The sequence below is a fragment of the Helicoverpa armigera genome, chromosome 15 (genome assembly GCF_030705265.1).
Source record: "Helicoverpa armigera isolate CAAS_96S chromosome 15, ASM3070526v1, whole genome shotgun sequence".
Lineage (NCBI taxonomy): Eukaryota > Metazoa > Arthropoda > Insecta > Lepidoptera > Noctuidae > Helicoverpa > Helicoverpa armigera.
Window position 1 is genome coordinate 2127352 of NC_087134.1, and position 15566 is coordinate 2142917.

Sequence of the window (15566 nt, forward strand, 5' to 3'; positions counted from 1 at the left end):
AGTAAGGTAAAGTAAGGTACATAGTCTTCTACATCTACAACATTTTCGTTAAATAAAAACAGCTAAAAAGTTATAAATAAAAGAATTATTATTAAAAAAACAAAATACCCGACTGCACACTAAAAAAAGAGTAAAACAAGCCCCACAATAATATTGATCAATCAAATGCTAAAAACTAATTATGTAATACCGTTTAAACAATACCTATATTAAAATACACTACAATATGTGTTCGTAATCGATAGTTAAATAAACAGAAACTTATTTTGAATACAAATTTACTGAATATAATTTATAAATATTGATGGAAAGCATCGCAGGCGGGGACCACCTTGACCGCCACCAACGAAAATTCTGCTAAATGGTGCACAACCGAAATGACTATAAATAAGCCTCTGTTGGTCCCCGCCTGCGATGCTTTCCATCAATATTTATAAATTATATTCAGTAAATTTGTATTCAAAATAAGTTTCTGTTTATTTAACTATCGATTACGAACACATATTGTAGTGTATTTTAATATAGGTATTGTTTGCCATGGGTTCTTCTTATTATACGTACCTACACATTTTTATAAAGCCTCATGAATGATTTTATACACTGTATAGCCTCTTATATGGCTGTTTTCCATTAATACGTAAGTATTAATGGTATTTCCAACTTGCGTGGCGTTTCCAACTTTATGCTGATAAATGAGTATGTAATCAGGTAAGACTCCTCTTAATATAATTTATTTTCTCGTTGTACGTTGTAAAGTCAATGTATAAAGTGCTATATAATATGGATGAATAGTAGATGTGAGTAGCATAGTCACGTTTATATCATAAGTAAAATAACTTTTTAAGCAACAAAAACGAATGAGATCAACTACACTTTCAATACCTTTGTTATGAAAATTTCGCGAAATATAAAAGGATCTAAGCACCCTAGAACCTCGAAAGATATTCTAGATTACCTATTTAGCTGTCAGGCCCTATCGTTAACATAATATTTCACACAAAAAATACTAATGTAGGTAATACGGTCAGCATGACCAGATTTTTGTATCAAATTGAATTTGATCCAATTTTTCTCACTATCATTGGCCCAAAGAAATCTAAAAAAAGATTATGAAATCCCGTCAATCCGTGTAAAACCAATTTGTCATTGCCGTGTCCTAAAGTCATGGAATGCTAAAGAATTCTTAGTAACAAAGGAACGGGATCCCTCAAAACACTTCGGCACTTAATCAATCAAATGTTCGGATAACTTGACAAATCCTATCTCTCTTTGTCAAGAATCCCTTTCTTAAGATACGAAATAAAAAAAATCGTAAAGAAGGTTCGCCCCTAATAACTGCCAATAAGGAAGTGACATATGTCATATATAACTGTGAAGATATCGATAGAATCGGTAGGTATTTACCTTGATACGAATCCCGATTTTATATGATTCGAGTAAATTACGAAATTGATCGATGTTTTGATTGAGTTTGCTGGTGTGAGTAATGGAAACAGGTGGGGTGCGGTATTTTTTTTACTGGTCACACTTGAGGTGTGTTTCAATTTGATTAGGTGGTAAATTTTGAATGTTGAGGAAGAAATACCACTTTGTAAGAAGTGTTCTTATACTGGTGCTTGTGTTAATTTAGTTCGTAAAGACAATAATATTAGTTATCAATTAACGAGTGCTTATTGTGAACAATCTATTTCATCAACTAAATGTAACGTGTAAAGGTATTTAATTGATTGAAAACTATCGATAGTTTCCACACAGATTTGTCGAACTAGTGGCTTAGGGTGTGATGAGTTGTTTTGTTGCTTCCATAAGAAATATGGGAGAAATGATGATCTTTTTTCATCAAAAAATATTAAGGTAACTGTTGACTACCTATGTATGTAGTATGTATATGAAAAGTACTTATAACCAATATCTTAGCAATAAAAGCATTATATAAAAAAAATGTTTTCTCCCATGTCCATTATATTTTATCCACCATTTTACAGCTCTCCACGAAACTTCTGTAAATTTTTATTCCGTGATCCAAAGACCTTAGAGACGAGCAATTTTTCGAGCAAAGTGCGAATCAATCCGAATGTAAATTGGTTTGGATAAGGGGATTATTCTGGGGCAGGACATAATCACTAGTACTTCAATCAGGAGCAGTCTGTTTTTTCTTAGCTCTGAAATCTTTTTACATCTGGTTACTAGAATCGTGATGTGAATTTTAAATTTTTAGGATTTTTATTCCTTTTTGTTTGATTTTTTGTATATTTTATGAGAAAAGGCGAATACATTGAAAGGCTTTAAGCTACATAGATATGGCAATGCAGAGGATAAGTGACCTTACATAGATAGATTTGCACTTTAAGATAGTTTTGATTCGTATTTGTTTGATTTCTAAGACAAAAAAAAAGTGTTTGTGAGTCATCGCTGAAAATCTCTCTGAAACTTCGAAAACCGACGTGTTTTACAAACATTTTATATAATTTTTCACCTCAATTTTTTTATTCAAGACTGATACTCGAATGTTTTCTTTACACAGATATAACAATGCTATATTATTTAGCATTGATATATAACAATATAGGCAGTATGTACAACAGTGTCCTTCGCAACTGATTGGGAACGAGAAATGGGGCGGAAACTGATTTTGGAGTTAGTTAAAGATATCGCCTTGGGGATACTGTTGCTTTCCTACAGTTATAGTCTGAGAGCTGCAATATTTTTGGGTGTTACAAAAATACACATAATATTCGACCGTTGCTTCCGAGTACACCTATTCAGTCGCAGCAGACCTAAACTTTCCGATATAAAAGCGTAACTAAATGCACCTTTAAACTTACTGTACATATGTATGTATATAACTTACTTTAAAACTACAAGAAGTTTGCAACTTCATCTGCTTCCTCACAGAAATAAATCCTGGAACCAGAGCAAAAGTACTCCCATCTAGTACCGTCTAGTCTCAGTAGTCTGTGTGTCAACCACATTTCATGAAAATTGGTTCATCAGTTTTCATGAAAGCGTTACAAACAAACAAACTCACTTTCTCATTTATAATTCATAAGTACGAGTATTTTTATAAACTTAGTTATAACTTTATAAGACATAACAAACAATCACCATCTCCCCGCCTACACAGCATCATAGGTATTGATTGGCGCTGAAGCCCTCGTTGAACTATAAACTCAGAGTAAACACAGATATTCTCTCTAACTAGACATTCTCTATCAGCCGGGATCAGTGTCGCGATCATATTCTGTTAGTTTCTAGGAATTGGTAATAACTCTCTACAACTCATGAAGTCCTAAGTAGTTATCACATATTACATGTCTGTGGGTATGGTGGAAGAATTTGTCTGTCAATTTTACGAAGTTTCTTCAATTAGAAACTTTTAATAATTATAAACAAACTGGTCGGAACAGAGAGCCGTGCTTGCCATTATTAGAATCGATCTCAAAACTTCCAAAAAATACATAGTTTGACTGTTTTTACTGTGTGACTCTGGCAGTTCGTGGGATACACCCTGGTTAAAGAATGGATAGGACAATTGAGTCTTTGTAATAGAATTTCGTTTGGATTCAGAAACTTAAAAATTGAGAGTATTGAGTGATTCTAAAATGCAGTATTATGATTGTTTCAGATGAGATGGCGACTGACTGGCGGCATGGGCATACAGCTTGCGGCGGCCATATTCTGCATGCTGCCTCTCTTCACATCATCCACAGGAGACATACGTGAGTTCTCTCTCTCTCTATCTTCCTCTCCATTATATTCCGGCTGCCTCGCTTCTGTATTTGACTGCCTCGTTAGTCTTGTTGTCGCTTGTGACTGCTGTACACGGGGTGTCGAGTTCGATTCCCGGGACCGGCCGAAATAGCTTTGTGGGTTTTTAGAAATTTTCACAAAACAACCCGGAGTTGGTGGTGTTATACCCCCGTGCCTGGGAAGGCTGCAAAACCGGGCTTCCCAGAATGCTACTTAGTAGCAGTTGTTGTTACAATTCCACGTCAGAGGCAAGCTGGTAGAGTTGAGAAATTATCACCAAGTGACCCGTCTGCGCTCTTGCCACCTATCATACAAAAAAAATAGATGCTCACGGAACTCTGCTAAATGCTTACCAACAAAAATCTCCTAAAGTGTCACAAATAAAAAAGCCAGGACATAAAATTTACGGCCGCCATTATTCCGGCAAGCCAATTAAGCTTCACTGTTTTCCGGAGATAAGTAGATACTTGCCAATAATCGCCACCAAACCTGGCCTTATTATAATAAATGCTCATTGAATTAATTACTGAATCACTAATAAGATAATAAATGGTCCCTGATTGTGATGAAACCGAACTCTAATTATCATAATTTTAATATTAATGCTGAGAATTTGACACGTGACAGATATAGCTTTATCATTTACTACATGGAATACTTATGGCTGTATCTTGTCATATATTTTATTGTCATTTACTACATAATAATTATAATCCCTTTATTAACGTTTCATTTATTGTAAGGATCACTTTAAATTATGACAACGGTAGTGTCTGCTACAATTGTATGCATCTAAAAATTTGACCGTTCTGTTGCTAAAATTATTTTAAAGGAAGTCTTGCATCTCAAATGAAACTAACGATTTGATGCAAATTATTTCGCATTGTCCAAAATTCGGGAGATGCAATTTGAATAACTTTACATTATAATACCTATCAGTATCTCTTATAGTAAGCAATCGCTATTTGACTATAACATGTGCATTTCACCCAGTTTACATCTTTTTACAAAAACATAGATTTAGTCCTATTCAATCTACCTATGTAAATATAAAAAAAACTATTTAAATTACTTAAACTTAGGTACACTCAAACTCATGGTTAACCCTCACTCTCATGTACCAGGACATCATGGCACGTCAAGAGCTCGCGGGTGGCGCGCAGGCGTGCAGCCCTCCGCTGACGTCACGGCTAACAACACGGTCAGCAATATTACTGCTCAGCTGGGAGGCACGGCGTACCTGCACTGTTTGGTGGGACATTTGAGTGAGAGAGGCGTAAGTATGCGTTGAACAATGTAACTAATATAATTTGAGAAAAAAAAAACAATTTTCCAATATAGTAATTTTGGTTACCAAAGGTAGGAATTTGATATTGCTAGCATAGGGTTAATGTCAAGATTGTGTCTCTAGTAAGCAAGTTTCTTTGGGACTAATGTCAAAATTAAATCTCTAGAGCAAGTTAACACAAAGACAAAATATTGGAAATAGCCGGTAGAGATTAGCACTCGACGTAATATTATAAGTATGTACTTCTTACAATCTTGAACAACACGAATAATATCGATGAAAATATCAATTTAATTATGTCTGGCAATTTAAAATTAACGGAAGATAGCAACAAACAACAAAAAGAACACCTTTTTGTCGCGTTTCGTTTCAAAGAAAAAATAAACAAATCATTTTCTACAGTTGAATTCTAAACTTTTAATTGATGTTATTGTTTTTTCAATTCTAAATTGGGAGCGCTAATTACTCTAATTTTTAAAACAGCCTGTATTGTACACAGCTGCCATTTACTAAAAATAAAACGATTTTAAATTAAGAACAAAATCTCACCAAAGAACTAAATGACATAACAATAGACACGCAATAAGGTTTTAAACCAAAATTTTGAAATTAGAACGTACCACAGATGATAATAATTTTATCCAATGAGGTCTTACATAACGGACGAGAGGTCGAAACTCCTTGGACAAGTCCAACCACTAAAGTGATAAAGTTTACGTGCTCAATAGCCAGTGATAAATCTGATTAGGACTTGCTAAGTCTCTTTGACATTGATGCTTAGTCTAATATCCAGCAACTTTGACCTGAAGGTCTGTCACCTTTAATAATAAACGAATTTAATAACTTTGAAAATAAATGATAATTAAAGGGATTTTACTTGGCAAACTCTACAGTTAATTCTTATGTAAACAAACCTTATGTCTGACTTTAAGACTCTTTGATTAAAGTAGATTAATTTTGGTCTAGTTTTGCAATTATTTTAAACAATGTTTTTGGGGCATAGTTTGTTTTTCAAGAGGATTCTTAATTGTTATTATTTTGGCATAGTTACAGTCTCATTGTAAGCAATATTTACACTCAAAAGCATCAAAATTGGATCAAGTTGAAAATTATTAGCAACTTTAATGTTTGCGCAACAAATAAGGACTACTCAAAGTTGTATTACGTATTCAACCTCTTAGGAAAGTTTTTGCAAAATACATATTTGCTGTCGATTGTAATATATTAACTATGTATAAAAAAATATGTGTTTTTGATATGTTTAATTTTATTTTGCAGCAAGTGTCGTGGATCAGGAAAAGGGATTGGCACATCCTGAGCTCCGGGAAGTTCACATACACCAATGATGAACGGTTTCAGGTGAGTTCATAGCAACTACTAATGAAGAAAACAAAAGCTGATTATTCTTTACAGCCTAAGATTACGTTATGAGCCCCTTCATACGTGGTCTTATTAATGATCTTTAATCCGCTTATTTCTGGTGTAACTTTATTACAGGACAACTGCCTAAATTGCCCAAGACTTTTTCCTAACATTCCCAAGTTGACAAAAAATCTGGCTAGAAAATAGCTTCATTACTGACAAGTGTGATGAAAATCCGTAAAATAAATTTTAAATGAAAGAATACCTTTACATTCATAGGTCCTATTTAACTCAGTTTGAGTGTAAAACACTAACAGACAGCTTCTAGTTCGACTGAAAGACTAACATAGTTGCGGCAAGTCTAGCCAGACGCACGGTTCCAATATTAGCCAATTAGCGACGCGGCACTGAGGCTCATTATACAGGGTGTGCACATTATGCAAAGTGACGGACTGTCGGGATACTCGACGGCTAATTGAAAGCAAAACAATGTAAACATTCATTAGTGAAGACGAACTAAAATTAGGCAGTTTTGTAATGTTTGTGACTTATTTGTAAATAGTTTTTGTTATAATGCTTGAAAAAAACTATTTTTAACACTCCGTTTTTTAATAAAAAGATGTGTCACAGTATTTGTGTATAGGTACACTACTTCAAAAAAACAGTCATGTGCGAATCAGACTCGCACACCGAAATATCATTCTGAACTCAAAAAACTGAAAAAATATATCAAACCCGGACATCGAAGTAGGTCAGTCTAAGTTTACCACAGCTGTAAAATACAGAAACACTAAAAAGCATATTTTTTGTTGACAAAAATTACTCAACTGACAAGAACACGAAGTTATCATATTTATTTTCCTTCAGAGATCTGATACCAAAAAAAAAACTTAGATATGCAAACGCCTACCATACAACCAGCCTACATTTCATTGAAAAGGCAACAGCCCACCCATCCAGAAACATCCTTGTATGTTATCTGCCGCAAACACACGAGTTACCAACAACGGGCAAGTTTCACAAACTTACACAGGAAAACTTCCCGTATGCAGTGTTTCAAGGCCTTCCTAGTTTGTGCGAGAAAAGTTCATTTAAATGGAATAATAGGATGTTTGTTGTTAGTTGCCGCGTGAATCTGATAGTACTTAGGTAGTTGGTCTTTGAAAATGTGTCTTAGGAAGTGTTCTGAAAGAGTTACTAGTTTATAGAATACGTAAAGGTTTCTAAATATAATATTTAAGTAAAAATGGTGCAAATATTAAAGAGAAGATTTTCACATAAATATCATCATCATCATCTGGCTAGCTTTTTCTCAACAATGTTGGAGTCGGCTCCCAGTCTTGCTAGATGCAGATAAATACCAGTGTTTTATAACTGTGCAACCTAATAACCCTAGGTAGGACTGGTTTTCAGACTTACTTGCTTCTGACTACCCACTGCCAAAGACTGTTAGGTATATCTCTTCTCTTGGGATTGATTGTAAATCCAAACAGTCTAAAGATTGATCAAGCTAAAAGTTAATAGCTATCCGAGACAGGATAATGGCTTTACATATAACAATGGATAGATATTCCCAGAAAATAGCCATCATCATAGATAGTATATGGAAACGCAGCTTAAACCGGGACCCATTGATCTGCGCGGCTGTTACTTAGTCACGAGATTATCATATAGGTTGAGTGGCACTCACACCGCTTAGTTTAATATAAATTCTATTTACAGCATAATACGGTCCATATCACAATGCAGTAGCGTGGCCGCTTTATTGTCAATGCACTCTAAATTGTTCGTAAATTGGTCCGCCGCAAAATTAACGCCCTAGAATGCTAACGAATATGTGATCCTGCGACCGCTGTGGTCGAATTTAGCGCGAATGTGTAGGAATTACGGATAATTCGGCCATCATTGAAATTTGGGACCTGGAGCATGTGTAATTATTTTAGAATAACGTTTAGTTTCTACTGTGATGGGGGATTTGCATCAGACGTTGAATTTGGGTGTTGGAGCTAGATTCCATTATGAGTTGGTCTGAAACGTTTGACGTTTCATTTTATGACCAGTGACAACTTCTTGCTATCTAAAGTTTATATTTTTCCAGAAGGTGCCTGAGTTCATCAACAAAAGAAAAACAAATGACTCAAACACCATTGTGATGCAGCGAGAAAACAGTAAAATTTGGACAAAACATGTTTATCCACGACTGAAAAACATCGTAAAAAACTTTTCAAAAATCCTGAAGTTTATACTGTCCTATTAACTCGTATAAAATCCGCAGAAGCTTGAAAGGAAAGATGGGTAGCCATTGACGATTATTGTGACGCATTGCTCTTATTTACAATGACAGATAACTCACCACCGTGGTCAGAACAGTCGGCCAATAAATACCAACTCGCAGTCTGACCCGGTCTAACCCGTCTGACACGACAAACGTTCGCACAAGATATATGTATGTCGCTAGACTTAACGGCAGTAATAAAAGCAGATGCAATTCTCTCGACATGGCATAAATGAGAATGAGCTTGCTATTGCCATAGATATAGGAAGGGGAAGATGTCGCTTTGTGCAGTAATTTTCTTAAAATTTAAAGGAACTAATGCTTCTTAGAATTTTATTTTATTTAATTTTTTACTTCAAAATATCTAACTAACATAAACAGGTACATATAAGCAAGAGTTTGTAGAGCATAAAAGACCTTAATATAAAAAAACGTAGGAATCTATTGTCTTATTTAACATAAGTAGATTCATCAAATAAAAAATCTTATTATATCCAATTTTTGAAAAGAAAAATACTTTTCTCTCATTTATCCTTTCAACACTAAGCAGCATTATATGAACACCACATACACACATATATTTACAAACAAAAACCTCACAATCACACTTGCCCTATCTAAAATCACAAAAGTCTATAGCACTTGCCCTCAGCCAAATCCGTGTCAAGCTGTATGAGTGATTCTTATCGCAGTGACAAATGTGCAGAATGAATTTTTGATGTAATTGAGAACGTTCCGTGTCGCACAAAACATGCGCAGTGCATCTGCATGGGAAGTTTTGAATAGGTTTTATTTGACTACAAAGTTTGTTTGTTTATTTCTGTGTCTGTAGCGTGTGACTTTGTAGGAATATGTGAGCTGTTTTTTGAGTGATGTAGCAAAATGTTGGTTGGGTAGTTACTTATGCGAAAACAATGCTTTACACGTCATCATCCTCATCATCCTCCAAGCCTTTTTCCCAACTATGTTGGGGTCGGCTTCCAGTCTAACCGGATGTAGCTGAGTACCAGTGCTTTACAAGGAGCGACTGCCCTATCTGACCCCCTCAACCCAGTACCCGGGCAACCCAATACCCCTTGGTTAGGCTGGTACGATGCTTTAAACGTCTGTGTGTCATTTATCTATGGATATGCTATAAACTTACCTTATCATAGCACAGTCAGTCAAATCTATACTTTCATTATATAAAGCTGAAGAGGTTTGCTTGCTTAAATTGGTCCATCTCAGGAATTATTACTCCGATTTGAAAATAATCTTCAGTGTTAGGTTAGGTTAGTAGATAATAAGCAAAACAACAAAACTAGTGATTACAGTTATACTGAATTATTTGAAAAAACACAATTAATATTAAAATATTATTCACATAAAAAAAAACATACAATAAACACTATATAAAACTAAGTACAACTTCCTCACTTACACAAATAGGTAAAGAAAGTAACAAAACGCTACGTTTAGTTACAGCAATATTGTGGCCGCTATTATAATTTCTGAATAATAACACTGTGAACTAAAACACGTTTAGTTTCGTCGAGAGCGTGGGAACGTCGGCAGCCAACATTTCGCGTGACTACTTAACTTGTAACGCTAAGTTTGTTCTAAGTTAGCAAATAATATTATTTGTAAAACTAGACTAATAATAGAAAGAGGAAGGTTTTTGTGTTTATTTGTTTGTACCCTGAAGCCTCTGAAACTTCCATAGTTTCGTAGCCTTTAGGGTATAGATAAACAAATAAACAAAGTCCTCTTTATAAATTTAGTTTAAATGGCAAAAACAATCATCAATTCATCTTGAGGAAACCTTGGACTATAAAGTCTGAAATCACCAACCCGCATTGAGCAAGCGTGGTGATTAACGCTCAATCCTTCTCCATGTGAGAGGAGGCCTGTGCCCAGCAGTGGGACGATAAAAAGGATAACAGGTAAAAACAAGCTAAAACACAACATTGAACTGCAATTTGAGATGTTAACTTAAAATTACAATTTAACGTGAATTCTTTTGCGGAATATTTTAACAACAGAATATCATATGGCATTGTATTTTCCGCTTCATGAAACCGTATACACAAATTAAGCTCAAAAGCCGACATAAATTAAACTGACAGCTTTAAGTGGTAACATCATTTTTATTTTATCTCATTTTAATACCTAAAAAACAAAAGATTATCAAAAATTGCCGTACACTTTACTATATACCTAGTATACCTTTGTATATCATGCTCTTCATTTATCTCAAAAGCATTTTAACAAAAAAAAATCTAGAGCTAAAACAGGCAGAAAAATGCCTTATAAAAATATAGTTTGGATGCAGTTCTATTCAGTACCTACTCAACTCAAAAATGGTATACAGGAGACACAAGGCAAGCTAATTCTGCTATTACAACTAGATCACACTAAAAACTTGAATAAACAAGTGGCTGTTATCATATCTCTCATATTACAACTAAAGCAGGTTTAACATCGATGACATTACATTATATTTATCTACACCATTTCCCAAGTACGTAACAACATACAAAAACAACTTTGTGAAAATTGTGTCGGAAAAGCCTGACACACTTTTCATATCGACGTCGGCATAAAAACTCATTTTATACAAAAAAATATCGTATTACACATTACGGCCAAATGCTTGTTTCGGCTAAATTCGGCACTATTCGGCCTTCCTCGTCATTGACGCGTCGTTTTCTATTTGAGCCGTGTCAGCCGATTGGATCACGGTCTAGGCATATACCTTACATAAGTAGGCTATGCTCGGGCCCACGAATTTGCCGATGTCATGTTTGAACACAGCATAAAGATCAGACTAGACGGTTATAATATCGCGAATTTTGTGTAAGGGCTTAGATAATTTAACCAACTGGATACGCCGCTATACTCGTATTCGTTTGTTCGTGTGTGCATCAAGTTTATGCTTGTACTGATGTAATCCAAAATCCATGTTGCATTGCGTCGCCTTTCACGCCAGTATTGTCAGACTTTTTCGCGTAGAAAGTGCTTATAGCGGTTCCTGTTTTCTATATGCTCTTAGATATTGGGTTTTACAACGTTATAACTTCAAATAGTATTTTGTTTCGTACGTTACTACGCCCAAACACAGCTTCACAAACATGGACGCGTAAAGAGCTTAGTTCGTCTAATCCTCCCTTTAGTACGAATAATTTCCTTGTTGAACTGAAAATGATTGGTAAACCAGTAACGGCTGGTTCTGAGTACAATTTGGTGGAATCAACACAGGTTAATAGGTTGTGTGAGCTCAAAAGCATTTCAGACTTGCTTGCTTTCAGACTGGCTTCACAAAATGTTGGTTGGTAGTGTATGCGGGTTGTAATTATACAGTTAAATTAATAGAACTAATTTTGTTGAAGGTTCTTGTTTGAAGTCAGTAGTGCTGAAACTCGTATGTTTTAGTGTTGTCTGATGAACACTATTTCTTTGGCTCTTATGAACAGACAAAGTCCAAGTACTTTAAGAAAGCCAATTTTAGAGTCTATTTGTTTAATCAAGAATCTTAGCGTTATTTTCCCCCACCCTTAGTGGCGTTGTTAATTTTTACTGTTATACGCATTTCGTACGGTTTATCTAAAATTTCATCTCACGCTACAGAACTGAAATTCATTAACTTTTATACCGGTACAAAAGTTACCGGATTACCATTTTGGAATTCTTTTCGGTGCTTTAATTAATTTCCTCTCGATAATTTTGCGCCTCGAATTCCAAAAGTTTTTGGCTTCGTTAAAAAAATGCTGATTCGTTTGAACTTTAAATTGACAGTTGATTTGACGACTGTGTTCGTCTATTCCATCGGTTTGGTGAAGCGCTGTTTTTAATTAACAGGGTCTAGTAATTAACAATTTTAGATCTTGCGTAATTCCATCTTGATGTTTTTTTTTGCGTTGAATATTTATTTTCTGTAAAAACTATCACATACCTAATTATACAAACACTCTTCTATAAATGGCTATACTTCTAGATACCACACACACACGTACATTTTAGAGATGTTAGAGCCATTTTCCAATTCGTTATTCCAATTTTCTCTGTTCTTTGACAAAACCTATAACAACTTTTAAAAACTCTTAATCTGACAGCAGAGTCAAACAGGCGAACGTGCCGCCCCGGTGACTTTACTTTTGACCGTATTCAAATAAAGCTATTTTACCCCAAAAAGCTGCAAAGAAAAACTACGTTGCACTATTTTAGTTACCCCGGATCGTAACTCTCTTGGCCAGCAAAAGATTGCAAAAGCTTTTGTGCATTGACCCGGTCCGGATTCGAGAAAATACGGTTTCAGAGAATTCCGATCTTGTTCGTATATTCTGGGTGCAGTGTCCAACGATCAATTGAGTTCCGGAATCCTTGAGTATTTCTGGGTTTGTCGTCTTACAGTCCATTTGGCGGATATCCCCAAAAGATACTCAATTAAAGAACGTGATACTGTCTGTTTGTGACACTTTATCAGTTAAAAGCAGATATGTTTTATGCAGGTTAGGAATTTTTGTTGGCTCTCAGGGATTTGAAAAAGTCGGCAAAGTTTAGTGAAAGTTTGCGCCGGCTGGAACTTAAGGTTGAAAGTATCTACTAGTACGTTTATTTTACCGACAAATATTATAACAATTCTATTTCTCTAGATATTTTTTTCATATGTTTTACATGATTTTGTTTCTTTGCAGGTGTTACATGGAGAAGGTTCAGAAGACTGGACATTGCAGATCAAATTCGTGCAGAAAAGAGACAACGGGACTTACGAATGTCAGGTAAGGAAATACTTATTGCAAAAAATTGGTACACTCGTCTAATCTCGGTGACAACGTAATTACCTACGAAAATATATTTATTTCATTTGGACTATTTATGCAGTAAGGTGCAAATGCTGTACCAAGACTATTCCAAGTCTCACCTTGCTATCCAGTATCTGGGTACAAAAATGTGTATACATATATAAATTAAAAATGTTTATTAGAAATACAAATATTGAGACAGAGAAAAAACAATAAATTAAAACAAATTCTTAATGAAGCAAATGAAGTAAATTAATAACACGTTTTAAAAAAACAACAATCATAAACTTAACATTAAATCGACATAATAAAATTGTACGCGTGACGGAGCATAATTTTTCTTTATCAATTATTTATTTATTAATGTAATGTTTGCACTGCTCTGCAATCAAGTAAAATTACTTAAAAGATTAAAGGCAATATTTAAACCATATTTTTACAATTTAAATAAGAGATATGCTACTTAAAATTATTACTCTTTACTTTAATCTCGAAAGATTATCCTGCCTTTTCATATTTTCAGTTCCGAGAATGAAATATGAATAATATACATATGAACTGATTGAGCTCTTGTACCAAAATGGTGTTGAAAAATCAAAAAGAAATTCATAATATCTTCCAATTCAATATGATTTCAACTTAAGAGTGAGTGCTGCGTAAGGCTGCCTGTCCACCGGAGCGGAACTAGGCTGCGGAGTGGAGAAACTGAGAAATATTAACCAATAGGATTGAGGAGCGGAGATTTTGTGCTATCCTATTGGTTAATATTTCTCAGTATCTCCACTCCGCAGCCTAGCTCCGCTCCAGTGGACAGGCAGCCTTAGACTTCACCTTTTACTTGCGGTCATACAATTTTGACATTAGCATTGTACAAGCAAAGTCATCATTCCTATAGTAAGGAATATAACACATCGAAAGGTTATTGCAAATGACTTTCAGACTACTAAGCATATAAGGACCCCTAAACATTTACTGGCAAACAAAAAACGCACAGCATACCTTCCGAAGTGCGGATGATTTTAACTATAGTGCTTTATAGGGTGATCGCAGTTTAACCTTCAACTATCGACCTCTGTTACTTAGCTCCTTCTACTCCTTATATATACAGTCCCAAAAATAACAGCAACTTATTTCGTAAGCTAAATACTAAACCTCCATTCGCAGAACTGTGTTTGGGCGAAATTAAATTTAGCAAAAGCAATTTAAGCAGTAATCGTCGTCGTGCAGGCGAACGTGTTGTTTCTCTAAGTAAATAGTAATTTAGGTTTATATTGAAGTGCTTTGTTGCATTAAATGATAACATCTTACGCTTGTGTAAGAATATTTTGAGGGGGTGTACTGAGACTGTTTGTTTTGAGAGGTTAGGTAGAGAGGGAGATACCCCACCAGTATACACTGGTGGGGTCTCTTAGGGCCAAGGCTTAACAGGGCTTTGGTAATGTTCGTAATAGTTACTCAGAAAGAATACGAATAGTCTCATAGTAAGAATCTGTAAATTTTTCTGGCACCAGCTACAGATGTAGGCTATAGTTATACTATGTACCCTGTATTTGAAAGTTAAGTATGATAAATGGGGAAAAGAAACTCTTCTACTAAAAGTAAAATTTCACAAATAGTAAAGTGTCATAATACTAACCTAACCTCTGAGTTAGTCTCGAGACATCATCCACAGTAGTCCTGCTTGTGGCTAGATTCAAGTTAAAAATATATGAAGTTGAATGATAATATGAAACTTGCACAACTCTGCTTAGCCTTACAAAGGAAACCATAGTTTATTAAAATAATAACAGAGCTCCTTTGCAAAAACATCCGTCGTACACAATTGTATTGAAGAGAAAGAAAAATATTAAATATAATAGCACAAATCTGTGGGAACCATCGTTATTACAAAGTAATGATCTTTTTTCAAATTCGTATTTTTACCTTTCTTTGTCATGTTTAAGCTTATTGTTACCGGTAATCTACGCGGAACTTATTATTCAATATAATATATTGCTTTGAAAATACTCTTATTATTATTCTTCTTCCTTGTATTTTTCGTGTACGTTATTAAATCACGATTTCTTAGTATAAAACGTTTTACAGCATATTCAACACAAAGCAGCGAAAA

General features: G+C 34.8%; 1 protein-coding gene across 2 annotated transcripts in view; it reads left to right on the plus strand.

Annotated features, from left to right (window-relative positions):
- LOC110373961 (hemicentin-2) overlaps window positions 1–15566 on the plus strand; it is a 274475-nt gene that overhangs the window by 246139 nt on the left and 12770 nt on the right. For both annotated transcript variants that reach the window (XM_049844850.2, XM_021331462.3), the window contains 4 exons: window positions 3626–3719; window positions 4875–5026; window positions 6317–6397; window positions 13349–13432. In XM_049844850.2, the coding sequence (XP_049700807.1) occupies window positions 3626–3719; window positions 4875–5026; window positions 6317–6397; window positions 13349–13432 (411 nt within the window). The remainder of the gene's footprint in view (window positions 1–3625; window positions 3720–4874; window positions 5027–6316; window positions 6398–13348; window positions 13433–15566) is intronic.